This window comes from Nycticebus coucang, chromosome X (assembly GCF_027406575.1).
Source record: "Nycticebus coucang isolate mNycCou1 chromosome X, mNycCou1.pri, whole genome shotgun sequence".
Classification (NCBI taxonomy): domain Eukaryota; kingdom Metazoa; phylum Chordata; class Mammalia; order Primates; family Lorisidae; genus Nycticebus; species Nycticebus coucang.
The window spans coordinates 2,256,530-2,284,293 of record NC_069804.1 but is presented as its reverse complement, the minus strand read 5'-3'; the positions used below and the strand labels follow the sequence as shown (position 1 = coordinate 2,284,293).

Genomic DNA, 27,764 nt, shown 5'->3' with positions numbered 1-27,764 from the left:
TCAGGGAGCAGTGGGTACAATGTCAAGCTCCTTGTCACACCCACAGAAGGGGAAGGTCCCACAGCACGGCTGCAACCACGGTTTCCAAATGATGCTGAAAGCAGACAGCTGTTGAGGCACAGGTGTAAGTGTCTTACGATGCTCCTTTATCGCTGCCTCAATTTTCTTGATCACCGAATCAAATAACACCTCGTTGTCAGGGCTCAGTGGCAGGACTTCTGAAGGGTCCCGGGAAATGTCAAAGAGGAGAGGTGGGTCATGGTAGGTGACATCCCCAGAACATGTGCACATCCCGTGTCTATAGCATGCACCACTTCCTTCTGGGGAGAATTTGGGAGTCACATAATGAGCCTTCCACACGGTTGCACCTGCAAAACAGAGCACCACGGGGATATCGCCTTTGTGATGGTTTTAGGACTCTTCCCATTAAAAAACAAATACAACCTCCATAGCTGACCCCTCCCTACACTGACCATCTCCGTACATTGACCTAATTTTCATAGACCAGACATGCACCACAGTACCTATCAGTACAGTAGGCCTAGGCCCTTATGTTGACCACCTCCATATGGAGACCAGTTTGCTATAGTCCCTTGGCTGGTCAACTCACAAAGATTCTCCTGTATTTCTCAACTGATTTTCCAAATTGATCAATAATATTCCTCTACACATGATTATGTAGCAAAAGCAGTATCTCCTCGGCTATAAGAACAACACACGGTTTAGTCACAAACATAAAACACAAATTTAATTTTTTTTTCTTTTTTTTTGTGGAGACAGAGTCTTATTTTGTTGCCTTTGGTAGAGTGCCATGATTTCACAGCTCACAGCAACCTCCAGCTCCTGGGCTTGGGCCATTCTCCCGCCTCAGCCTCCCGAGTAGCTGGGACTACAGGCGCCCGCCACAACGCCCGGCTATTTTTTTGTTGCAGTTTGGCCGGGGCCAGGTTTGAACCACCACCCTTGGTATATGGGGCCGGCGCCCTACTCACTGAGCCACAGGTACTGCCCAACACAAATTTTAATTTTATCATGAGAAGATGTTGAAATAATAGTGACTAGACAAGTGGAAATCGGGTCATTGTACCTCAACCTCATTGGGCACAAGGAAAGGGAGTAATTACGGAGGGCTAAATATCGCCCTCAGACTTGAATTTGCCAAAGATCATTTGGCAAGATTAATTATTGTCTATTTTTCCCTCCTTCCCTCTCCCTTTCTTTTTTTCTCTATTCCTTTCTTCTTCTATTACCTCCCTTCCTTCTTTCTTTTTATCCTTCCTTTCATCCCCCTTTCCTCCTTCCACCTTTCCTTTCTTTTTTTCTTTTCTCTTTCCTTCCCTCCTCCCTTCCTCCTTTCCTTCATACCTTTCTTACTTCCTACCTTCCTTTCTTTCCTTCTTTCTTTCCCTTCTTTCCTTTCTTTCCCTTCCTTCCTTCCTCCTTTCCTTCCTACCTTTCTTCCTCCTTTCCTTCCTACTTCCTTTCCCTCCTTATTTCCCTTCCTTCCTTTTCCTTCCTTCCTTCCTTCCTTCCTCCTTTCCTTCCTACTTCTTTTCCTTCCTTATTTCCCTTCCTTCCTTCCTTTTTTCTTCCTTCCTTCCTTCCTCCTTTCCTTCCTACCTTTCTTCCTCCTTTCCTTCCTACTTCCTTTCCCTCCTTATTTCCCTTCCTTCCTTTTCCTTCCTTCCTTCCTCCTTTCCTTCCTACTTCTTTTCCTTCCTTATTTCCCTTCCTTCCTTCCTTTTTTTCTTCCTTCCTTCCTTCCTCCTTTCTTTCCTACCTTTCTTCCTCCTTTCCTTCCTACTTCCTTTCCCTCCTTATTTCCCTTCCTTCCTTTTCCTTCCTTCCTTCCTTCCTCCTTTCCTTCCTACTTCTTTTCCTTCCTTATTTCCCTTCCTTCCTTCCTTCCTCCTTTCCTTCCTACTTCTTTTCCTTCCTTATTTCCCTTCCTTCCTTCCTTCCTCCTTTCCTTCCTACTTTCTTCCTCCTTTCCTTCCTACTTCCTTGCCCTCCTTATTTCCCTTCCTTCCTTTTCCTTCCTTCCTTCCTCCTTTCCTTCCTACTTTCTTCCTCCTTTCCTTCCTACTTCCTTGCCCTCCTTATTTCCCTTCCTTCCTTTTCCTTCCTTCCTTCCTCCTTTCCTTCCTACTTCTTTTCCTTCCTTATTTCCCTTCCTTCTTTCCTTTTTTTTCCTTCCTTCCTTCCTTCCTTCCTCCCGTTTCTCTTGCATGCACACACATGCGCAGACACATACACTAAATATGGTTTCTGTGTCTTAGATGTTTTGACATCTTGAAAGACCTTGAAGACTTTCTTGGAAGAAACTTCTTTCTTGGGGCTAATTCCTAAAGGTACTAAGCAACCCGCTTTGAGTGTGTCTGTCACACCTAATCCAATCATGTCCTTTATTAATTCTCATGCATCAAGCAGTATTTCCTCTGCTGTAAATCAGCCCAGGGGCAGGTGCCAGACAGGCAGGGACAGTCCCTACATCCCCAAACATGTAGCAATTATTCAAAATACCCAATCCTGAGATGTTCACTTCACCTGCCTCACTTTTCCCTTGGAAACCCCAAGGAAGGCTATATGTGGCCCGGGTTCTCTGCTTACTGATAAAAACCTAGAAGATGTAACTGCTGGCAAGATGCAGCCTCTTCTCTTGGGAAATCTAAGTCACAAATATATTTCAGTGATATTTACTTGTCTGTGTCGACACACAGTTACTTTCATAAATTAAAATCCTGTGGGTATAGGGCAGGGTGGTGTCTCACGCCTATAATCCCAGCACTCTAGGATCCCTTGAAGTCCGGAGTTGGAGACCAGCCTGAGACAGAGTGAGACCCCCAACTCTAAAACTAACTGGGCATAGTGGCGGGCACCTGTCGTCCCAGCTGCTGGGGAGGCTGAGGCAAGAGAATCACTTGAGCCTAAGTGTTTGAGGTTATTAACCTAAGTCTTCTTTTTAATAAAATTGTGTATTTGTAATTTTTAAAAATGTTTACAAGAGGCTCGGTGCCTGTGACTTAAGTGGCTAAGGCACCAGCCACATACACCTGAGCTGGCGGGTTCAAATCCAGCCTGGGGCTCGCCAAACAACAATGACGGCTGCAACCAAAAAACAGCCGGGTGTTGTGGTGGGTTCCTGTAGTCCCACTTGGGAGGTGGAGGCAGGAGAATTGCTTGAGCCCAGGAGTTGGAGGTTGCTGTGAGCTGTGACCACATGGCACTCTACCCAGGGTGACAGCTTGAGGCTCTGTCTCAAAAAAAAAAGAAAAAGTTTATAAGAATGTACCTGGTACTTTACTTGTGTAATTTTTGCAATTTTCAAAATGTAATCCTTGTAGGCTGAGCCCGTGACTATGTCCATTTTATGCTTTCGTGGGTCCCAGTCTTCAAACTTACAGTCTTTCTGGTGCCACCGGACGGTGTGCAGGTGGACGCCACAGTAGTGGAAGAGGAACTCATGGTCTGAGTGGGACATCCTCCCTTCCAGCAGAGGCATCAGATTCCGGCCGTCAATCACCCTACAGACAGACAGGTGGGGAGACAGGTAGATACATGTTTTAAAACAATTAGGAGGAGGGAAGGTAAGAGGACAAAAACAAAACTTAAAACTTGTTACCTATTTTCACTCTTTTTATGACCAAAAAAAAAAAAGAAGAAGAAAGAAAGAAAAAAGGAAAAGAAATGAAATGGGTTCACTTTCCAAGACCACGTAAGAAGTGATGCCCTGGACATGTTATTCTCATGCTTTGCAAGGTGGAATGAATTATGGAATGGTTTAGAAAGATTGAGCTCTTGGCTTGACGTCCATAGCACAGTGGTTACAGCACCAGCCACATACAACAAGGCTGCGGGTTCGAATCCGGCCCAAACCAGGTAAACAACTGCAACAAAACAAATAGCCAGGCATTGTGGCAGGCGCTACTTGGGAGGCTGAGGCAAGAGAATCACTTAAGCTCAAGAGTTTGAGGTTGCTGTGACACCACTGCACTCTACCAGGGTGACATAGTGAGAGTCCGTCTCGAAAGAAAGAAAGAAAGAAAGAAGAAAGAAAGAAAGAAAGAAAGAAAGAAAGAAAGAAAGAAAGAAAGAAAGAAAGAAAGAAAGAAAGAAAGAAAGAAAGAAAGAAAGAAAGAAAGAAAGATTGAGCTCCTAACATTCTTTTGCTTTAAATAAAATATCAGAGCCAGTAAATCAATATCACCCCTCCTTCCCCCCACCACACACATAAGATTAAACCAATAAAACAAAGCATGTGATTACTTTGTTTACTTGAAAGCTCATCTAAGAGTGCGAAAAGGGAATGATAGATTTATTCATCACACACAAATAAAATCATGCATACATGCTTTTATTTGCCAATTCACTTAACACATATCTAGAGCCGTGATTTGCAACCTGTGTGCCATGAGAGGATCTTAGGTTTGCCACGAAAAATTTTAAAAATCATTAGCTAAATTATTTTTTGAAGGAAGTTCAAAGCACAGCAAGTGCACATGGAAGTTTAACTATAGGTTCGAGTGTCCCGTGAAATTAAAAAAAACAAGTTGAAAACGTGCACCAAGGGGAGAAATGCATCTCACGCTCTGGGTTAAATATTGATGAGTGTTAGGAGCTGTCCCCAAAAGTCACCATACATTGTAACTAAAGGTACCTTTTTTTTTTTTTAAGAGTCTCATTATATCGCCCTGAGTAGAGTGCCGTGGTGTCACAGTTCACAGCAACCTCAAACGCTTGAGCTTAAGCGATTCTCTTGCCTTGGCCTCCCAAGTATCTGGGATGACAGGCACCCGCCACAACGCCCGACCATTTTTGGTTGTAGTTGTCATTGTCGTTTGGCAGGTCCCGGGCTGTATCTGAACCTGCCAACTCCAGTGTTATGTGGCTGGCACCCTAGCCGCTGAGCTACAGGCACCAAGCCATAAAGGTACCTTTCTTTCCAAAAGATTCACTGAAAAATTGTACAAATAGGTGAGCAACACATAGAGAATATTCTGTGAAATTTTTGTAATGAATATTTGGTAAAGAAAGGTCCTTTTAGCTATAATATCTCCTTTTCCCTTCTATGTGGCAACTTGAGGGGCAAGTTTTGGGACAGTCTGAATGTCAGACACACACACAGTGTGTCCACGTGCATCCAAATAGCTCTCTTTATTTTAGGGTTAAGCACCATATACAGACCTGTCCTGGGGCAATATCCCTCCTCCGATATAAGACAGCGTGGGGAAAATGTCCATCAGGCTTGTGGGCTCGTCAATCACCCTCCCAGCCTCCAGGACACTCGGCCAGCGGAATATTCCTGGCACCCGGATGCCTCCGTCCCAGCCTCCCATTCCTTTTCCACCTAGAACACAACATCACAGCCAACCATGAGTTAAACCCAACCATATCTGTCCAGTTGGAGGTCACCATATTCCATCACACATCAATGCACACTTTTTTGCCCAAATTTTTGAGGGAAAAATAAAGATGTGCATTATACATGCACGGTAATTATTCTGTATCTATATAAATGATTCAATTCTTTCATTTATGCTTAGGCATTAAAAGTGTCAGTTTAGGCTCAGCGCCTGTAGCACAGTGGTTATGGCGCCAGCCACATACACCAATGTTGGCAGGTTCGAATCCAGCCCAGGCCAGCAAAAGCAACAATGACAACTGCAGCAACAACAAAATAGCCGGGCGTTGTGGCGGACACCTATAGTCCCAGCTACTTGGGAGGCTGAGGCAAGAGAATCACATAAGCCCAAGAGTTGCAGATTGCTGTGAGCTGTGACACCACAGCACTCTACCCAGGGCGACAGAGTGGGATTCTGTCTCCAAAAAAAAAAAAAAAAAAAGTGAAGTTTAGAAAGAAGTCATGATATTTGTATTCAAAATGATATCCTGGAATATATTAATCAGTTCTTTTGTGTGTGTGTGTGGGGGGGGTGCGTTTACTTTTTTTTTTTTGCTAGGGCTGGGTTTGAACCTGCCACCTCCAGCATGTGGAGCTGGCACCTACTCCTTTGAGCCACAGGTGCCACCCTGCTTTTACTTTTTAATTTCAGATGAATATAAGGTTACAAATGATTAGGTGACATTGTTTGCATTGGTTAAGTAAAGTCCCTGTTGTAGTTGTGTTGAAACCCAAGAGATGTGCCGTACACCCTTACACTGTGCCCATTAGGTGGGAGCTCACCCATTCTCCTCCCTATTCCCGCCTCCTTCCCCTCCATTATCCTTCCTCCAACTTTAATTTGAAATTTTCTCTTGTATTGCACGTGTGAGAGTTTGTCTACTGGCTTCATGTTGGTTTGTATTTCACTGGATACTTGCTTTTTCATTTTTGTGATACTTTACTAAGGAGAATGTTCTCCAACTCCCTCCAGGTTAATACAAAAGATGCAAAGGCCCCATCTTTTTATGGCTGTATAGTATTCCATTGTGTACACATACCACAGCTTGTTAATCCACTTCTGGGCTGATGGGCACTTAGGTTGTTGCCCTGTCTTGTCGATGGTAAATTGAGCTGCTATAAACAATCTGGTGCAAATGTCCTTTTGATAAAATGATTTCTTTTCTCCCAGTTAGACACCTAGTAGCGGGATTGTGGCATCAAATGGGAGGTCTTTTAGTTCTTTGAGGATTCTCTGTACTTTTTTTCTGAAGACACTGTATCAGTTTGCAGTCCCACCAACAGTGTAAAAATGTTCCCTTCTCTCCACATCCACGCCAGCATCTGCCGCTTTGAGACTTTGTGATGTGGGCTGTTCTCACCAAGGCTAGATGATATCTCAAGGTGGTTTTGATTTGCATTTCTCTGATGATTAGGGATGATGAGCAGTTTTTCACATGCAATCATCTGTTCCCTTGACCTTGCAAGTAAAGCATTTTTGGCCAAAAAAGCCATGTATTTTCCTTTAAACACTCTAGGTAGGAGCTAGCAATCTAACTTTTTTTTTTTTTGCAGTTTTTGTCCAGAGCTGGGTTTGAACCAGCTACCTCTAGCATATGGGGCCGGCGCCCTACTCCTTTGAGCCATAGGTGCTGCCCTCTAACCAATATTTTTGAAAGCACATTTAGTGGGAATAAAATGGAGCCTGTCAGGCCGGGGCAGACATCACACAGCTGCTGTGGTTGGTTTAGGGCCAGTCTGACCTTCACGACCGTCTCCCATTCTCGCTGTTTTGCAAATTTAGCTCCCACCCTGAAGATGCGTATCTTGAGTAGTTTAAGTGGATTCATCGAGGAAATCAACTTTTAAATGAAAATGTTGTTAATTATTTATAAATCATGAGTTCTGCCAATTATTATCTATGATAAAGGTTAACATAGTATTCACTTAAACTTAAATATATAAAGCTGTAATGTTAGAAATAAAATATCAAAACAGGCTCGGCACCTGTAGCTCAAGCAGCTAAGGCGCCAGCCACATACACCAGAGCTGGTGGGTTCGAATCCAGCCCTGGCCCGCCAAACAACAATGACAACTACAACCAAAAAATAACTGGGTATTGTGGCAGGTGCCTATAGTCCCAGCTACTTGAGAGGCTGAGGCAAGAAAATTGCTTGAGCCCAGGAATTTAAGGTTGCTGTGAGCTGTGATACCACAGCACTCTACCCAGGGTGACAGCTTGAGGCTCTGTCTCAAAAAAAAAAAAAATCAGTCTTAGAGAGGCTACTGTCACTGTTCCCCCAAACCCCGGCCTTCTGACAAATAAAATTTGGTGAGCCTACCCCCATCTCTACACTCTGAGTGACAGTGACAGATGGTAAGACCCTCTTCATCCAGTAACATTTTAACCAAATTCCTTTATAATACAGAAATAAGTACTTGATATAAACAAGTATAAATTTGAATTAAAGAAATTAAAACAAAAGTTTTTTTTTTTCAATCATTTTACCATAAGGACATTTGCACTAGACTGTTTATCGCAGCTCAATTTACAATCGCTAAACAACCTAAATGGAAATTTAGACTGTGGAAACAACCTAAATGCCCACCAATCTAGGAATAGATTAAGAAGCTGTGCTATATGTATACCATGGAATACTATACGGCCACAAAAAGGATGGTGAGTTCCCATCTTTTATGTTAATTTGGATGGAGTTGAAATACATTCTTCTTAGTAAAGCATCACAAGAACGGAGAAGCAAGAATCCATGTACTCGATTCTGATATGAGGACAATTGATACTAGTCCATGGTGCGGATGGGGGAGTGGGGGAGGGGATAGTGCGAAGGGGGACACACCTCTTGGGGGCAGGACCCTATTTTTTTTTTGAGACAGAGTCTCACTAGTTGCCCTCAGTGGACTGCCATGGCATCACAGCTCACAGCAACCTCCAACTCTTGGGCTCAGGTGATTCTCTTACCTCAGCCTCCTGAGCAGCTGGGACTATAGGCGCCCACCACAATAGCAGGCTATTTTTAGAGACAAGATCTCACTCTGGCTCAGGCTGGTCTCAAACGCATGAGCTCAGGCAATCCACCCACCTTGGCCTCCCAAGTGCTAGGATTACAGGTGTGAGCCACCATGCCCGGCCTGGGGGCAGGACACTATTAATAAAGGGACTTTATCCGGGGCAGTGCCTGTGGCTCAAAGGGGTAGGGTGCTGGTCCCATATGCAGGAGGTGGCTGGTCCAAACCCAGTCCTGGCCAAAAGAAAAAAAAAAAAAAAGTGGGGGGCACTTTATCCAGCAAACAGAAGCAGTATAACCTGGTTAATTGTACCCTCAAAGATTACCCAACAATTACAAAAGTATTTTTTTTCCCTGTATGTTTGGACAAAATAAAAAATAGGTATGCAAATTATACACAGGAACATGCTATACACAGAAAAATAGGGTAACTCTGAATGTAATCTTTTCCTGTGCTGGCTACATCTGTGCCAAGGTGCTGTGTACGACATTATTCCTAACTCCTACAAGTTAAAACTCTAGTTTGCAACTTGTAGAAGTAGAGCTATAATGGCGTCACAGCTCCCTGTAACCTCAGACTTGGGCTGTGGGCAAACCGCTGCCTAAGCTTCCAGAAGCCACGGGGATTACAGGCGCTACGTGTGTGCCAGGGTGCAGGAAAAGGTTACATTCAGAGTTACCATATTTGTCTGTGTACAGCATGCTCCTGTGTATAATTTGCACACATATTTTTTTTCCCAAACATTCAGGAAAAAGAACTTTTTTATTGTTGGGTAATCACTGAAGGTACAATGAACCAGGTTCTATGGCTTGTGTTTGCTGGGTGAAGTCCCTTTCAGCAGAGGTGTGATATACGTAAAGTAAGTCCTGCTATAAGATTATATCTATTATGTACGAATAAATGTCACAGACTTTCGATCCTGGGACGCTGGGGAAGTGGGAATGTATTCAGTTCTTGTTTAGATTTGGCTTGAAAAGACCAGAAAAGACTTGTTTGAGGTCCAAAGCCAGAGTGAAAAGAAAGACAGATTTTGTGTGGGCTATCGTGATTTCCCATAGAAAGCCAGGAAGAAGACAGAGTGAACGGCAAAAAATGGTCTAGACGGAAAAAAAAAAAAAAATGCTGAGAATCTCATCTCAGACAAAGGTTCCCTGGGACATTGCTGGTCGCAGTGGCTTACACCTGTAATCCCAGCACTGTGGGAGGCTGAGGAGGGAGAATTGCTTGAGCACAGGAGTCCAAAACTTGCCTGAGTGAGAATGAGACCCTGACTCCTAAAAAAAAAAAAAAATGGAAAAACCCAGCAGGGCACCTGAAATCCCAATGGCTTCTGGAAGCTGAGGCAGCCGTTTGCCCACAGCCCAAGTCTGAGGTTGCAGTGAGCTGTGATGCCATTGCCCTCTGCTAGGGCATAGGGTGGGACTCTGTCTCAACAAAACCAAAAGAAAAAAATCAGGAGGGTAATTGGTGGGACCACACCTACGGTGCATCTTACAAGGGCACATGTGAGACTTACTAAATGTAGAATATAAATGTCTTAACACAATAACTAAAAAAAATGCCATGAAGGCTATGTTAACCAGTGTGATGAAAATATTTCAAATTGTATATAAAACCAGCACATGGTATCCCTTGATTGCATTAATGTACACAGCTATGATTTAAAAAAAAAAAAATATATATATATATAAAGAAAAGGATGCTGTATTTTATCAAATGCTTTTTCTGTGTCTATTGAGAGGATCATATGTTTTTTCTTTCCACTTTTGTTGATATGGTGAATAACGTTTATGGACTTGTATATGTTAAACCAGCCTTGGGATGAAACCCATGTGGTCATGTTGTATGACTTTTTTGATGATCAGTTGTAATCTATTGGCTAGGAATCTGTCGAGAATTTTTGCATCTATATTCATTAGTATAATTGGACTGAAGTTCTCAAAAAAAAAAAAAAATCCACCTGTGTTTGCATTTCCGTGCCTGAAATTGAAGCATTGGTTGCAGAAGCAAAACATGTCCCTGGGCCAGATGACATAGGCACAATCACACAGACTCTTTAAGAAAAACTGTGACCCTATCCTGCGTGGAAACATGTCTTCCTACGTGAAATGTTGGCTGGATGCTGTTTTCTATGTGCATTTCTCTGACAGGCAGCATGAATTGCAAAGAAAACACAAGACAGTGTCTCTCTTGCTAAAAAAAAAAAAAAAGGATACATATATTTTTTTCATATATATATGAAATTAGCTATGGAAATATTTACCGGTCTAAGCAATGTCCCAGTCAACCTAGGTCCTCAGCACTGTTCTTTTTTTTTTTTTTTTCTTTTTTGTAGAGACAGAGTCTCTTTTTTGTAGAGACAGAGTCTCACTTTATGGCCCTTGGTAGAGTGCCGTGGCCTCACACAGCTCACAGCAACCTCCAACTCCTGGGCTTAGGCGATTCTCTTGCCTCAGCCTCCCGAGCAGCTGGGACTACAGGCGCCCGCCACAAGGCCCGGCTATTTTTTGGTTGCAGTTTGGCCGGGGCCGGGTTTGAACCCACCACCCTCGGTATATGGGGCCGGCGCCTTACCGATTGAGCCACAGGCAAATTCCCTGAACCAAATGTATGTTGCTTTTGTTTTTAATCTTGACACGCAACGCAACTCCAGAAAGCAACCCTGAAGTTTTCTTTGTCTTACTTAATAAATTGTGTCTTTGCAAGCCATAAGGAGAACAAACAAATCTGAGGTCTAAATTCAACCTTCCAACATAGCCACGGCCTCTGGGAGGTACCTCGTGAAGCTGGGAATCTATCCTGAAAGGTGAGACTCACCCGTGACAATCTTGACAATCCCTTTGCAGGGTTGTGAGCACAGTTAAAAAAGGCGGTGCCCGTAGCTCAGCAGCTAGAGCTAAGCTAGAACCCAGCTTAGACATGCTGAACAACAATGATAACTACAACCAAAAAATAGCCGGGCATTGTGGCGGGCACCTGTAGTCCCAGCTACTCGGGAGACTGAGGCAAGAGAATCGCTTAAGCCCAAGAGTTTGAGGTTGCTGTGAGCTGTGACGCTACAGCACTCTACGGAGGGTGACATAGTGAGACTCTGTCTCAGAAAAAAAAAAAGGGGGGGGCGGTGGCCTGCACACAGACACACAAACCCACCCAAGCAATTATAATAATAATTATTACAATATGATGCAATACTCACATTCATTATAATGATCAGTTTTAATAATCACACCTCCTTTGATGGAATGACTACAGGGACTCAACTCTGTTCTCTGCTTTTTCTACTGGGCTTTTGAACAGCTCCGTCTTTGCTAATTAACCAAGGTACGTCTACATTAAGTTTGTATGACAAGACCAAGGAGGGGAAGCCCACCTTCTGTCAATTCATAATATATAATCCAGTGTGTAATTCTACTTGTATAAATATATGTGTTCACTTACATTCTTCTATATATATTCATAGGATTATAAATAACATATATCTACTATATGTTGTAAATAGTAAAATAGCATTACATAAATTATCATACATTATTATACATTATAAATATGTAGTGAACATGCGTAGAACTTTGTATATCACATTACGTATAATGAATACGAGTATATACATACCATGTAAGTTGGCTAGGAATTTGTTGAGAATTCAAATATATTCATATATATATATATCCCTCTGTGTGTCCATAGCAACACATGTATAATACACATATCCTATTTTTTTTAATAAAATATATAAAAACTGCAGACATCCTGGTTTGTATAACAATGAAATCTTTGAAACCCTTTCAAGAATTTTTTTTTTTTGACTTGGAAAATGAGGAAAAAGGACAGGAATGGTAAACGCCAAAATTATTTTTTTTGAATATTCTTTCAGTTTGCACAGAAGTGCCCAAGAGAAGTTTCCATAAAGTCGTTGCATCTTCGGCAAGGATTACATCACAGGGAGTCAGAAAAATCAGCTTATCCGAAGAAGCGTCTTACTTTCGTGTAATAGGGGTTCTCAACCTGCGGGGTCCCCGCTGTTACATTTGTAACAATGAGGCAATTAGGAAGGTTGAGAACCACTGGCAATTTACTCTTCCCCTGATCAGTGTAACTCTGTTTGAAACATTGGGATAATGAGATGGATTTTATTAAACTGGGAACCTGAATCGAGGCATTTAAGGGAGTATTATTTTACAGGAGATGTTCTCATCTGGAAATGTCCTCGCACTCCCAGGGGACATGGGCAATGTCTGGAGACTCTGTTGGTTGTTACTGCTTTGAGGGTTCTGTTGGCGCTGTGGGGGGACAGGAGCATGGGAGGAGGCACATGACGGCCCACTCAGAATCCTCCAGCCCCAAACATAACATATACTGAGGCTGGAAAACTCTGCTGCAGGCAATCACCCAGACCCTACACATTTGCTCTCTCAAGATTGTCATGGCTTCAGATGTTTTCATTTTAAGCTCTTGGATACTGCTCTGAAATTTGCAGCCTTGTTATTTTTTTTTTTTCACCTGGTCTACTAAGAGCTAACATAAAAATAACTCATATCAAAGTATCCAGGTGGCCTATGGCAAATGAACTCAGGTAAATGCAAAGCTAAGGGAGCAACTGGTTTTAAATCAACAGGTGTTAGTTCTCTGCGGGAATATCACCTTTGTAGACTCCATTCCAGCCGCCCACCTGGGCGACACCATTCTGGGACTCCAGCCAGGCCCCGTTGTCCGAGGTGAAGTACACCAAGGTGCGGTTGGCGGCGTGGTTCTGGTCCAGGGCGTCGAGGATCTTACCTGGGGATGGTCAGAGACGGAAGATTTACCTGTCCGTGTGAGTCACTGTGACATTACTGGGTACCTGCTATTATACCCTCTTTACACAAAGCACCATGTTCTGATGCTGCTTTACCACAGATTACATACTACTCTGCAATTTGCAACTATGACAAGAGATTGTCATCTACATGGGTCATTATCAAAGTTTTGAGATACACAAAAATTAAAAGAATGTAAACTCTGCAGGGACGGAAACAAATAAAGCCTTCCCAGCAGTATCGATAAATGAGCAAGTTGAAACTTGCATGGGAGACTTAGAAAGGACACTGTAAATTGTACTTCTTGAAAGTGAAAAAATGGATAGCCGGGTGTTGTGGCAGGCACCTGTAGTCCCAGCTACTTGGGAGGCTGAGGCAAGAGGATCGCTTAAGCCCAAGAGTTTGAGATTGCTGTGAGCTGTGACGCCACGGTACTCTACCCAGGGCGACAGCTTGAGGCTCTGTCTCAAAAAAAAAAAAGCAACTTTTTTTTTGCCACATGCTTAAAGGTTTTATTGTTTGCTGCCACAAAGATAGGATAATAGTATTTCTAGTATTCTAACTCCATACATGGATTAAAACTCCTTTTTGATAACTGCATTATAGTCCACAGGATGGATGCATCACAATTTATTCAATCTGTTAACTCTTGTTGCACATTTGAATTGTTTCCAATTCAACCCCACAAATAAAGCTACTATATATATTTTTTTAATTATTATTATATTTTTATTTTGTGGGGATGGAGTCTCACTCTATCACCCCGGGTAGAGTGCAGGGACATCAGCCTAGCTCACAGCAGCCTCAAACTCCTGGCCTCAAGTGATCCTCCTGCCTCAGCCTCCCGAGCAGCTGGGACTATAGGTGCCTGCCATGCAACTTTTAATAAGATTCAGTGAAACATGTACTTAACGGGAGTCTGTTGTGACATGAAAGAGGCTGGACATTTTTTGAGGCAATTGACACAGTTCTTGTTGTTGCTAATGCATCAGATTTTAAAGCTGTGTAGCTGAGTACTCACCCACCATCCAATCCATTTCTTCCACATTGTCTCCGTACAATCCATATTTACTGTGCCCGACAAACTTCTCTCTGGTAATCAGTGGAGTGTGGACATGCAGCAAAGAAAACAAGAGAAGGAAGGGCTCCCGTTTGTACCTGAGAGATAGAAAGTCCACAGCATTACATTTTCCTATGATTCTGCATTGCTTGAAAGATCTCATAATAGCTGAGGACAATTGTCCACGTATTTTAGATCACAACACCACTCCTGTGAGTCTTCAGGCTCCCAAAAAGCTTTATGTTGAAATGACGTGGGAGAAATTATTGCAGAACATTTGTGTTCCCCATAAAATATTTAGTGCAGTTTGTTTTATATGCTCTTGCAAGTGGCTCAGCACCTGACATAAGGCAGCAGGTTCATAAATCTTGTAATCTTTGCTGAAGAGATAAGCTTGCTGTTTAAACACACACACACATGCAGAGGGTGCCAAAAAAAAAAAAAAGTGTACATATTTTAAAAAAGGAAATTGACTTCTGTAATTACAAGAGATACAGGATAGAATATGCAAGGTAACAAATAGTATCAGTTTATACTGAGTATTACAGTGTTAACATAAGCTGGGTGCAGGGGCTCACATCAGCAATCCCAGCACTGGAGGCTGAGGCAGGTGGATTGCTTGAGCTCAAGAGTTTGAGACCAGCCTGAGTAAAATGAGACCCCTGTCTCCACTAAAAGGAGAAAAACTAGGTGGGCATTGTGGCAGGTGCCTGTAGTCCCAGCAGTTTGGGAGGCTGAGGCAAGAGAATTGCTTGAGTCCAGAAGTTTGAGGTTGCTGTGAGCTGTGATGCCACAGCACTCTACTCAGGTTAAAAACAAGCAATTTTAACATACTTTTTTCTTTTCTAAAAGTATATACACGTTTTAAGAACTGTTATCTGCGTATTACTTTTCAAAGTTGAATTGAAGGCACCGTTCCCGGTCACGTGTCCCTACTATGTACATCAATCATACCTGCAATTTATTCACTTTTGGGGAGGGATTGATTTTATCTCCAACAAAATTTCTTAAAATGTGTATACATACTTTGACATCCCTGATGTGTGTATGTGTATATATATGTGTGTATATATACACATTCACACACCTACATATATATATAAATGTATACAATATTCATGTGAATTGACTATTACAACCTTAACAATTTTTTCCTTTCTTAAAATATGTGTACTTTTTTCTTTTTTTATTTTTTTGGCCCACCGCCTGTAGCTCAGCGGCTAAGGCACCAGTCACATACACCGGAGCAGTAAGTTGAAATCCAGCCTGGGCCTGCCAAACAATAATGACAACTACAACCAAAAAATAGCCAAGTGTTGTGGCAGGCACCTGTGGTCCCAGCTACTTGGGAGGCTGAAGCAAGAGAATTGCTTAAGCCCAAGAGCTTGAGATTGCTCTGAGCTGTGATGCCACAGCACTCTACCCAGGGTGACATAGTGAGACTCTGTCTCAAAAAAAAAAAAAAGTATATTTTTTTTGTGGTACCCTCTGCTTGCGTGTGTGTATTTTTCAAGTGTTTTTTGGGGTACAGGTTTGGAGTAGTCATATCCTAAGGACAGACCCAGATACCCTGCCCTAAGGTTTAAATGCTCCTGTTTGTCCATCCTCCCTGTGTTCCTCAGAGCTCCAATATTTAACTGAACATATGATCACAGAATATACTTTCCAGAATCTCTTATATCTAGGTGTGTCTGTATGAATAGCTACCAACCATGGCAGCATGGGAACACTTAAGTAAAAATACAGCATGCAAAGGGTTCTTCTTCATTCCTCCCCCCCCCACGATGCTTCCTGGAATATAGGCATGATGGCTGGAGCTTTGGCATCCACATTGCGCCATGAGGCTGCTTGTGCCGTTTGGCAGAGAGCTGGCTGGAAGCAGCTGAGGTGTTAATCACCTCACAGTATCTATAGTCTGCCCACCCCAAGAGAGAAATAAAGTCCTCTCATTTACATCTTGCTTTTTGAGTTCTGTACTTGAATGTCAAGTACAGATTAGCTATTCCAAATCTAATCTCTGTTACAAGCACCATTAAAGGAGAAAGAAGAAGGCCAAGATGGGTTGTGTTTTCTTAAAGACAGTCCAAACAAACTTGAGCTGGGAGAGGAGGGGCAGGTCACTGGCTGTACCACCTTTCAATCTGGTGTGTTAGAGAAAATGGTCAATGTGGCAGGCACAGAGGCATGTCATTAAATGTCCTTACACTGCCTACTATTAGTGGATTTATAATACATCATTTTCTATCCACTCCCCCTTAACTCCACTAAGGGAGAAGAAATAGCCGTGTCACTAAGAATCACATCAACGAAAGAGGGACTTTACCTAACAAATGCCATCAGTGTAACCTGGTTTCTTGCACCCTCAATGAATCCCCAACAATAAAAAAAAAAATCACATTGACAACTTTAATGAGTCTCTAATTTGTCCTCTGGAAGTAAGCTGGTATTACACGGATGCCTCACTTGAACAAAACACATAAAATTTAAATACAGAGTCAGTTTCCAACAGCTCCCGGACAGATGTCTTCCTTAAGCTGTGTCTCAATGAAAATCCATCCCAAAAGAGTCAATCCATTTAGATACCAATCCATGCTGCCCCAGTGAAAGTATTCCAGTTTTCCTTTGGTTTGGTTTTTAAGGGGGAAGTAAGAAAGTTACGTTTCCTTGCCTTTTCAGTATTTAAATGTTGCAGGGAAGTTAACGGTTTCATTCTGTGTAAGGATAGATTAAAGTATGTCACCATTTTTTTTTTTTGAAAGGCCCCTATTTTCAAGATGTAATCACCTGCTATGGAATGAAAATAAAATGCTTATGGGAGAGATTGGGTCTCAGCGCCCATAGCACAGTGGTTATGATGCCGACCACATACACGGAGGGTGGTGGGTTCGAACCTGGCCAGGGCCAGCTAAACAAGGACAACTGCAAGAAAAAAAAAAAAAATAGCCCAGCCTTGTGGCGGGCACCTGTATGTAGTCCTAGCTACTGGGGAGACTGAGGTAAGAAAATTGCTTAAGCCCAAAAGTTTGAGGTTGCTGTGAGCTGTGATGCCATATTACTCTACTCAGGGCAATAATGGGAGACTCTGCCTCAAAATAAAAAAAAAAAGAGAGAGAGAGAGAGACATCAAGCAAGTCAGGGGACTGGATACCTTTCCATAAAAGCGAGGGCTTCCTTCAGCATGAGGGAAGACACCCTTTCCTCTCTCATCGGCTGCTGAACAATTTCATGGTTTCTCATGAGGATGCAATTCCAACGCCGAACAAACCCGTAACTGGAGTACCAGGACGTGAAAAACAGAAAGACGATTAGAGCAAAGATGAAGATGACCTTCCAGGGAACCGAGAACCAGCGGGCGTATCTGGGGACAATGAGCAGCAGAGGGACCAGGCCCAGGACCGCCGTGGATATCCACAGTTTGACCCGGAGTGAGCGGTGCAGCTCCGGCTTCCTGGCAGCCTGGCAGTCGCTCAGAAGCCCGAAAGGCATCCCGTAGAAATAGTCGAAGCCGTGGTTGAGTGGGTGGTGGCAGTGGTCATCCCGAAAGCCACAATTCAAACCCAGATGCCATTTTCCTGGAAGTAAAATGCAATAATAAAATTGTACCGTTGCACCGTCAAACACCCTTCCATCTGCTTCTAGAATGTGGATTTCCCTTTGTGACAGTCATGTAGAAACTTTTGTTTCCTATTATTGTGCTATCCCTAATTCCTTCCAAATAGGCCCTAAGAAGGTTGCTAGGCTTTCTAGCAATTACTGTTTCCCTGCGATCTGCATCTGTCAGATGAAAACCATGCAACAACAACATCTTTGTTTCTTATTTTATTTATTTATTTTTTTGAGATAAAGTCTCACTTTGTCACCCTGGGTAGAGTGCCATGGCATCACAGCTCACAGCAACCTCAAGCTCTTGGGCTCAAGCAATTATTTAGCCTGAGCCTCCCAAGGAGCTGGGACTTCAGGCACCCATCACAGCACCTGGCTATTTTTTTGATGAGGTTGTTTGGCAGGCCCGGGCCAGGTTCAAACCCACCAGTCCTGCTGTATGTGGCTGGCGCTCTAGCCGCTGAGCTATAGGAACTGAGCCAACATCTTTCTTTCTTTTATTTTATTAATATTTATTATTATTATTATTATTTTTTTTTTTTTAGAGACAGAGTCTCTTGTCACCCTGGGTAGAGTGCTGTGGCGTCACCTCAAACTCTTGGGCACAAGCCATTCTCTTGCCTCAGCCTCCCAAGTAGCTGGGACTACAGGTGCCCACAACGTGCGGCTACTTTTAGAGACAGGGTCTCCTCCTTGCTCACGCTGGTCTTAAACTCCTGAGCTGAAACAATCCACCTGCCTTGGCCTCCCAGAGGGCTGGGGTTACAGGTGTGAGCCACTTTGCCCAGCCCAACAAGAACCTCTTTGCTTCCTACAGGAAGAGCATAAAGTTGGATTCAGATGAAATGGTTTGCTTGGTACCAAAGCATCTGACCAATGATTAGAAATTTTCCAGGTATCTGGAGCTAGCTGGGAAGCCTCAATGAACACCTGGGATGTCTGTGGGCCACACCACCACTGACCACAGTTCACTTTGCACACTTGTATTCACGCCTCGTGGTGGCATCTGATTCTCTTAGTCCATCCCATGGAAAAGTAATTTTTGTAGATGAAACTTTTGTCTAACAGCCCCCAAGTTAGGGATAAGGGAACTGGGCAAAGAATTGCATCGTGAACAAAACAGATTCCCGCCAGGCAAGCGATTCCTGAACACATTCTCTGACTGGGTCAGGTCTTTTTACTCAGTAGTATGCCCTCAGGGTAGAATTAATTCCATCTGCTATCTAGATTCATTCAGGACTATGACATTTCATCACTGACTAATAGGGGAGTCAGATTTGAATCCAGTACTGTCTGTCCTCTGATGACACGAGAAGGTTGCTAGTCCAGAGCACTCTCCATCCCAGGGTGAAAACATTCCCTGGTTGCAGCATTCTTATTTATTTCTTCTTAAACTGAAGACATCTCAGAACTGTGCCCTCCGATTCCCACTAAGAACCGTCACGTCCCCAAAATGATTGGCTTGCATCCTCTTTTCTTAGGCGAATATCTCCTGGGACCAGAATTGTACAGAACAAACTTACTTGGCTGTACATTGTTGTGCAAACTCACACCCCTCCAGGTGGCACATCATGTAATTTAGGGTAGTAATGGTCTCCACATAGCAACTATGATTGCCTTACATCCTCAATTTTAAGAGTATTACATTAAGGATGTGCAAAGAATTACATGTACTTATTACATTAAGGATGTGCAAAGAATTACATGTACTTATTACATTAAGGATGTGCAAAGAATTACATGTACTTATTACATTAAGGATACATTAACGGTATCACAAAAGTAGTACTTCCCCTGTACGATATTCCATTTTCACGGCAACCTTGGATAGGCCCATTTGCTTTCCAAAAACTGTGCCCTTAACGCTGAACATCCTCAAAAATAGTGTGACAAGGTCCTTCTGCATGGGTCTTATCTCAAAGACAAGTCAACGGGCGTGTACACAGCCAACTTCCCTGGAGACATTTAGTAGCAAGGAAAGGAAACATTCATGGCCACGTTTCCACATGAGAATTCCCTGTGCTGTACCTATGAGTCCTGTGCGGTACCCCCGATGCTGAAGTACTTTAGCAAAAGTTGTTTCATTGACGGGAAGCCCCCCTGAACCACCAAGCCAGGCGAAGTCACGGTTCAAGTTGTATGGTGATGCTGTCCCTAAAAGAAAACACAGTGGATGAATGCCACATTCCCTTCTCTCAAAAAAAAAAAAAAGTGTCACTATGTCACCTTCTGTAGAGTGCTGTAGCGTCACAGCTCACAGCAATCTCCAACTCTTGGGCTTACATGGTTCTCTTGCCTCAGCCTCCCAAGTAGCTGGGACTACAGGTGCCCACCACAATGCCTAGCTATTTTCTGGTTGCAGTTGACATTGTTGTTTAGCAGGCCTGGGCCAGGCTCAAACCCACCAGCCTTGGTATACATTGCTGGTGCCTTGCTCACTGAGCTACAGTGCCACCCACAATCCCTCTTTTAATAAAGCTTCATCTGGGCTCAGTGCCTGTAGCACAGTGTTACGGTGCCAGCCACATACACGGAGGCTGGCGGGTTCGAACCTGGCCTGGGCCAGCTAAACAACAATGACAACTGCAACAACAACAAAATAGCCGGGTGTGGTGGCAGGTGCCTATAGTCCCAGCTACTTGGGAGGTTGAGGCAAGAGAATCGCTTGAGACCAAGAGTTTGAGGTTGCTGTGAGCTATGACGCCACAGGACTCTACCCACAGTGACATAGTGAGACTATCTCAAAAAAAAAAAAAAAAAGCAATGGATACATATATCCCCTGGCATACTTGCACCAAAAATGAATTTGTTGAAAATCTGACATTCAAATCCAACTGGGGATACTACTCTGGATGATATACGGTATTTGAGGACTTTGGTTCTAAATTTCTGCCCCATCTTCCTGTGTGGAGCAGCCTCGTATCTTTAGGTTTCTTCCCCTGAAGTTTGGGTCATATCTTTAACTGTCCACCAGACCTCTGTAGACCTGGGGACCTCAGTCTCAGCCTGTCAAACGCAGGCTCCAATCTCCTGCTTCAAACTGGTCTCAGCAAAAGATGACATCATTCCCAACCCAGAAGTACAAGAGTTTCTTTTTTTTTTTTTAAAGAGTTTCTTTGGAATTCTTCTCACCCATCTTCCCATGTCATGCCCTTTCCTATGCGAAGCCTGCACACTCTGCCTCTGTGCACGTTTCTGATGATGCTCTTTGCAAAGGCCTGGCTGCAGAACACGTCTTCTGCTAGAATGTCACTTCGTGAGCTCATCACCTTCAAAGAAACCTTTTAACCTGTGTGTGAAACCATTTTGGACACCCCATTCTCCTTACCTAATGTCCACGTCTGAATTATCTTTATGTGTCATTTCTACAGTTGAATGACCCTTCCTCCTGGCTCCCTAGATTTCAAGGAAAATCTCTGGCAAGATGTTTCTGGGATGGTTTAGAGCTGGGGTCCCCTATCCGGGAGCCATGAACTAGAACGAGCCCGGGGCTTGTTAGAAACTGGGCCAACTCACACTTTTTTTTTTTTTTTTTGAGATTTTTAGATTTTTTTATACAATTTTGGAGCACATATTAATAACAAAAGTATCATACAAATAGAACTCAAAGTAGGTTAAACACTATTTCTTATTAGGCAATATTTCTCATATAATTTATCATGTAAAATAAGCCTACTTTGTTTAATACCTTTCTTTTATATATGCTTTGAAAATTCTGGATTGCTCTGGGAACATCTCAAAGTCAGTTCAAGGTTAAAAAAACTTAATTTTAGGCCAGGTCCAGTGACTCATGCCTGTAATCCCAGCACTCAGAGAGGCCAAGGCAGGAGGATAGCTTAAGCTCAGGAATTTGAGACTAGCCTGAACAAGGGCAAGAACCACCCCCCTACACACATTAAAAAATCGAAAAACTAGTCAATGTTGTGGTGGGCACCTGTAGTCCCAGCTACTTGAGAGGCTGAGGCAGGAGGATTACTTGAGCCCAGGAATTTGAGATTTCTGTGAGCTAGGCTAACACCATGGCACTCTGCCCAGGGTGACAGAGTAAGACTCTGTTTTACAAAAAAAGAAAAAAAAAACAAAAAGACTTAATTTTGAAAGTTGATATTTGATTTTGGGAAGTTTGTAAAACTAAAGTTTTAAAGGTCTAAAAGAGGATCATCAATTACTGTAGAAATAATAGTCATTCATTTAACCAAGTGATAATTAAAAGACTTCAAAAGAAATTACATATTTGTGGGGAAAAAAACTTCACTCTGCCAACTCACACTTTATGGGGGCAAGACATGATTGCAAGAGGGACTTTACCTAACAAATGCAATCAGTGTAACCTGGCTTATTGTACCCTCAATGAATCCCCAACCATAAAAAAAAAAAAAGAAAGAAACTGGGCCAAGAGCAGAGGCGAGTGGTGGGTGAGGGAATAAAGGTTCATCTGTATTTACAGCTGCCCCCCCTCCCTTGTACCAATGAAACATAGCACAGAAAAGTAAACGATGCCTTTGAAACATCTGTAACCTAAAAATGTGTTCCCGCATGTTAATTTGAAATTAAAAAAAAAAGCACTTTGAAATAACTTTGTGATTTTCTCTTTACCAAATCTGAAAAGCGTATCTGAAATGTTTGTGAGAAGTGGTTACATCTTTTAAGTATAAAGTATATGTGTGCATATTTTAAAATGTGTGTATAGCATTTCACGTTTGATCCGCCCACTCTGTGCAAAACTCAAAAAGTAAAGGGCAGAAAGAATTAAAAATCTCAGCGGGGCACAGTGGCTCGCACCTACAGTCACAGCGTTCGGGGAGGCTGAAGAGGGAGCATCTCTTGAGCTCAGAAGTTTAAGAGCAGCCTAAGCAAGAGTGAGACCCCATCTCTACGAAAATAGAAAGATTAGGTGGGCACGGGACTTGCACCTGTGATTTGTGTCAAATAATTTAAAACTATATATATGGCAACAACTTGATTTGGAATCTCTCCTACAATCCTTCGACTTTGTTTTTTTTTTTTTTCAAAATCATTCTACTTCATCTGAATACACCTGATATTAAAATTGGAAAAAATGTATTATTAGGAAGGGAAATTACAAACATATTTCACTTACAATTGAGGATGCGATACCCTCAACAACATATTAACAAGTTGAATTAAAGATGAGTGTTCAAGTAATGTACTTTGGTCAAAATTAAATCTAATGTATGTGAGAATGAGTCGCTATTTTCTTTCCTTTTTTCTTTTTTTTCTCTTTTCCTTTCCCTTACCTCCTATCTCCTTCTATCTCTGTCTACTCTCCCCAGGTCATCAATCCTTCAACTTAAAAAATAAAATTGCTTAAATAAATTTTATTCTGCCCTCATCAGTACTTTTCATTTCTTGAAGTTATAAGTATAATTGGGGGGTGGGTGTGCAGAGCCATATCTTTGCCAGCCCTTCACACATGGTACTAAATATATTATTTAGAGATTGCTTATATGGCACCCAAACCATTTTGAAGAAAATTGAAAACCTTGAAGTATGATAAAAGTCCTGTGGGAAGGAAATACACAGATAATAACAAGTCAATCTCCATGGGATGAGAATTTACAATGTTTACTCCTAATTTTCATATAATTCAAATTAACCTCATCAGTCCATTCCCCAGAGTGCATCAGATGCGAAGCTGCCACTTAGATGGAAGAAAACCCACAGAGAAAAAATTTTTTTTCACTGAAAAATAAACTGTGATGGGTTTGGTGTCCATAGCACAGTGGTTATGGCAGCAGCCACATACACCAAGGGTGGCAGGTTTGAACCTCGCCCCAGCCAACTAAACAACTGCAACCAAAAAATACCCGGGCATTGTGGTGGGCACCTGCAGTCCCAGATACTTGGGAGGCTGAGGCAAGACAATCACTTAAGCCCAAGAGTTTGAAGTTGCTGTGAGCTGTGACGCCACAGCACTCTACCCAGGGCAACATAGTGAGACTTTGTCTCAAAAAGAAAATTTGACAAACTGTGATGGTTACTAAAATGGTAAGAAGCAGATACTAGAATTAAATAAGACACAGTTGGCAGGGGTGGTTTCACATGGAGACTAATAACCTAGTCGCTTTAACAGGTTCTAAGAGCACCGCTTCATTTTAGCTGGGTATAAAACTTGTCCAGAAAGTCGAGTCCAAATTGATGTTCATCATATTGATTCTAAGCTAAGCAACCAAGGACAATTTTAAAATGTGATCATTATACTTAATTCGGGGAGTCTAAATGTTGAAATTACATGTGTGGAGGGGTGGAGGATAGAGGAATGTGCCAAACTTTCACTTTCCTGGTCATGTATTCTTTCCAGCTTTGCACTCTAGTTTTCTAGTCTCATCCTCGGAAACAGATTAGATGCACTTATTTTTATTTATTTATTATTATTATTATTTTTTTTTTTTGCAGTTTTTGGCTGGGGCTGGGTTTGAACCCACCACCCTGGCATATGGGGCCGGTGCCCTACTCCTTTGAGCCACAGGCGCTGCCCTGCACTTTTTAATTTTTTTTTTTTTTTTTGAGACAAAGTCTCATTATGTCGCCTTTGGTAGAGTGGTGTAGTGTCATAGCTCACAGCTCACAGCAACCTCAAACTCTTGGGCTTAAGCAATTCTCTTGCTTCACCCTCCCAAGTAGCTGGGACTACAAGCGTCTGTCACAATGCCCGGCTATGTTTTTGGTTTTCTGGTTGTAGTTGTCATTGTTCTTTTAGCTGGCCTGGACTGGGTTCAAACCAGTGTATGTGGCCGGCGCTGTAACCACTGTGCTATGGGCGCCGAGCCTGGATGCATTTAACTTAAAAGTATTTGCTGTGTGGTCTCTGCTCCCGTTATGATTTCAGGAGCATCTTGAAGGCTCTTACCCCAAGTACCTCCATGTGGTGTGTCCATGACAGGTGGCAAATTGCTCCCAAGAGGCACAAACCTTGTCACTGTGTGTGGGTAGATGACAGGGATGACAGCGGACGCTGACAGGCGCATCTGTTTTGGACACCCAGTTGCAGTGGCATAACCCCCTTTCAATCTACTATATCCATAATCCCTCAAGGTAACTTTTCAGAATTCTTAAAAGGAGTTGCAAACACAAATCATTAGAAAGCATTCTGCTGAAACAAAACTGTTGCTGCTTTTCTTTCGAGTCACCTGATCTGATGGGATACCGGCCGGTCAGGAAGGCGGCCCGGCTCGGAGTACACATCGACGCGGCTGCCAGGTGCTGAGACAACCTCACCCCTTCATTCGCCAGACGGTCGATGTTGGGCGTGCTGTGGAGTGGAGGAGAGTTCAGCTTGTGAGGTTTTTAACTCCCAACAAAATGATAAAGATTCAAAGCCATTCTACTCTGGGGTGAGAGGAGTCTGTGTCTGCTGTATAAAACTCACCCTCCTAAAACCTCTATCTGTCCACCTGCTTAGACAGCACAATGGTTAGAAGCAAAGAAAACATTGGGTGTAAAATAATACATCTTCAGCCATGATCACCACCAAAAAATACAAGTCCCTGGGAAGAACTAAGGTATCAACGGGTCTGAGTGAATATGGAGTTTGGGGAAAAGACAACTGATGCTTACCATAGTCATTAAATTATTTTAACTGACGGGTTAGCTTACATTAGGTGAAATAGTAATGTATGGCTCCTAGTAAAGTTGCTCCTTTGTATTAAAAACTATGATATTTTGCAGTTTATTTCCCATTTTGTTTGTCTAATAGTTTAAGGTATGCAGAAACAAACTCAGAGAATTCTATAGGAAAATCAAAACACATGTCCTGCTGTCCCATAAGCTAAGCAACACCCAATCGTGATCAGAACAAGGAACAGCATTTTTCTCACGATCCCACAGAAAAATGATGATGGAGGGCCCTGGTGTGCCCTCAAACCCAGATCCATCTGAGGCTGTGGTGGGTACCCCTGTATTTTGAGTGAGTAGAAATAGTATCTCTTCGAGACTGACAATGTGTGATCACGAACGAGGCTCCTTCCTAACTTGTTACTTCCACAGGTTAGGAAAATGCCTCCCTGAAATCCGTCTTCGCTCGTGGAGACCTAAAATGCCTTCAAGAAGAACAATACCAGCTGTGGGCAGTGGCTCATACCTGTAATGCCAGCACTCTGGGAGGCTGAGGCAGGTGGATTGCTAGAGCTCAGGAGTTCAAGACCAGCGTGAGCAGGAGGAAGACCTCATCTCTACTAAAAATAGAAAAACTAGCTGGGCATCATGGCAGGTACCTGTAGTCCCAGTTAGTCGGGAGGCTGAAGCAGGAGGATAGCTGGAGCCCAAAAGTTTGAGGTTGCTGTGAGCTATAATGATGCCAGGGCTCTCTACCCAGGGTAATAGAATGAGACTCTGTCTTTAAAAAAGTGAAAAACGAGCAAATACACAGAGACAGAAAGTTAATCAGTGGTTCCCAGGACACTGGGGAAAATGGAAAATGGTAAGATAATCTGCTTTTGTGGGGATAAAAATTCTCAGAAATTAGACAGAGACGATCGTTTTGAAACATTTAGACTATACTTAATGCTACGGGATTGTTTACTTTAAAATGGTTAATCAGGCCGGGGCACAGAGGTTTGCCCTGTAATCCCAGCACTCTGGGAGGACGAGGTGGTTGGATTGTTTGAGCTCAGGAGTTTGAGACCAGCCTGAGCAAGAGTGAGACCCTGTCTCTTCCAAAAATATCAAAATTAGCCAGGCATTGTGGCAGGTGCCTGTAGTCCCAGCTACTCAGGAGGCTGAGGCAGGAGGATCGCTTGAGCCCAAGAGTCTGAGGTTGCTGTGAGCTTTGATTCCATGGCACTCTACCAGGGTAACAGAATGAGACTCTGTCTCAAAAATAAACCAATAATAAATAAATAAATAAAATGGTGAAGTGAATGAATTTCATGTGATGTGAATTTTGCCCCAACAATAAAAACATCAGATGGGAAGGCGGGGACTGCCCTGCTAGGTGATGGTCTCTCTGCATTTTACAGTTTTCCTCAATGAGCTAGGATGTTTCCTTTGATAACTAATGGGAGACAACGGGCTCCTGTCCACAAAACATTCTCTACCCCAGATGGCAAAGGAAGGCTGGCTGCGGCATCAGGGACCCCACACACAGGTGGGGCAGAGCCAGTCCCCACCTCACTGTATTGTTCCCGTAGCAGCACAAGTCCCCCACGCCCAGGTCATCTGCCATCAGCAGGACGATATTGGGTCTGGAGTTTCTCGTCATGAACATCCCATTGACACTGCCAACCAAGCAGCACAGGGACACCCATAGCCAGCGGGTCCTAAAAGTATTTTGGGAAAAGAAAACAAAACATTAGAAACTATCAATTACCATTTGCATTTTTGGCAATGTAAAAAAAAAAAAACGTAATATTCCTTATCAATTCTCAATACACAACATATCTGTCTGGGCTTGCTCAGAAACAAGAATTATTATTATTATTATTATTATTTTGAGACAGACTCTCACTACGTTGCCCTCAGTAGAAAGCCATGGTGTCACAGATCACAGAAACCTCAAACTCTTGGGCTTAAACGATTCTCTTGCCTCCGCCTCCCAAGTAGCTGGACTACAGGCGCCTGCCACAACTATTTTCTTGTTGCAGTTGTCATTGTTGTTTAGCTGGCCTGGGCTGGGTTTGAACCCATCAGCCCGGGTATATGTGGTCGGCACCTTAACCACTCAGCTATGGGCACCGAACCAGAATTCCTATTTTTTAAAGTAATGTTTGCCATGAATATGGTGTCATATTTCACCCATTAATTTTGCAAGCATGATGACATTTAATTCCTATAACATCTTTGCAAACTGTTTTTCCTGATCTCAGACGCTTAAAAATGATAACAGTGGTTTATGTTGAAAATAAGACTTAAATATTTGATTGTAAGGCATTAAAAATGT

The 27,764-nt window shown here is 42.8% G+C and overlaps 1 protein-coding gene across 1 annotated transcript; it reads right to left on the bottom strand.

Annotated features, from left to right (window-relative positions):
- On the bottom strand, positions 1–27,086 carry ARSH (arylsulfatase family member H). The gene is made up of 9 exons (XM_053581159.1): positions 26,995–27,086; positions 25,018–25,139; positions 19,895–20,020; positions 17,412–17,835; positions 14,225–14,361; positions 13,049–13,183; positions 5,185–5,347; positions 3,403–3,524; positions 1–368 (listed from the first exon to the last, which is right to left on the bottom strand). Exons 1-9 carry the CDS (start codon positions 27,084–27,086, stop codon positions 1–3), a joined length of 1,689 nt encoding a protein of 562 aa, XP_053437134.1.
- Positions 27,087–27,764: the final 678 nt, after the last annotated feature.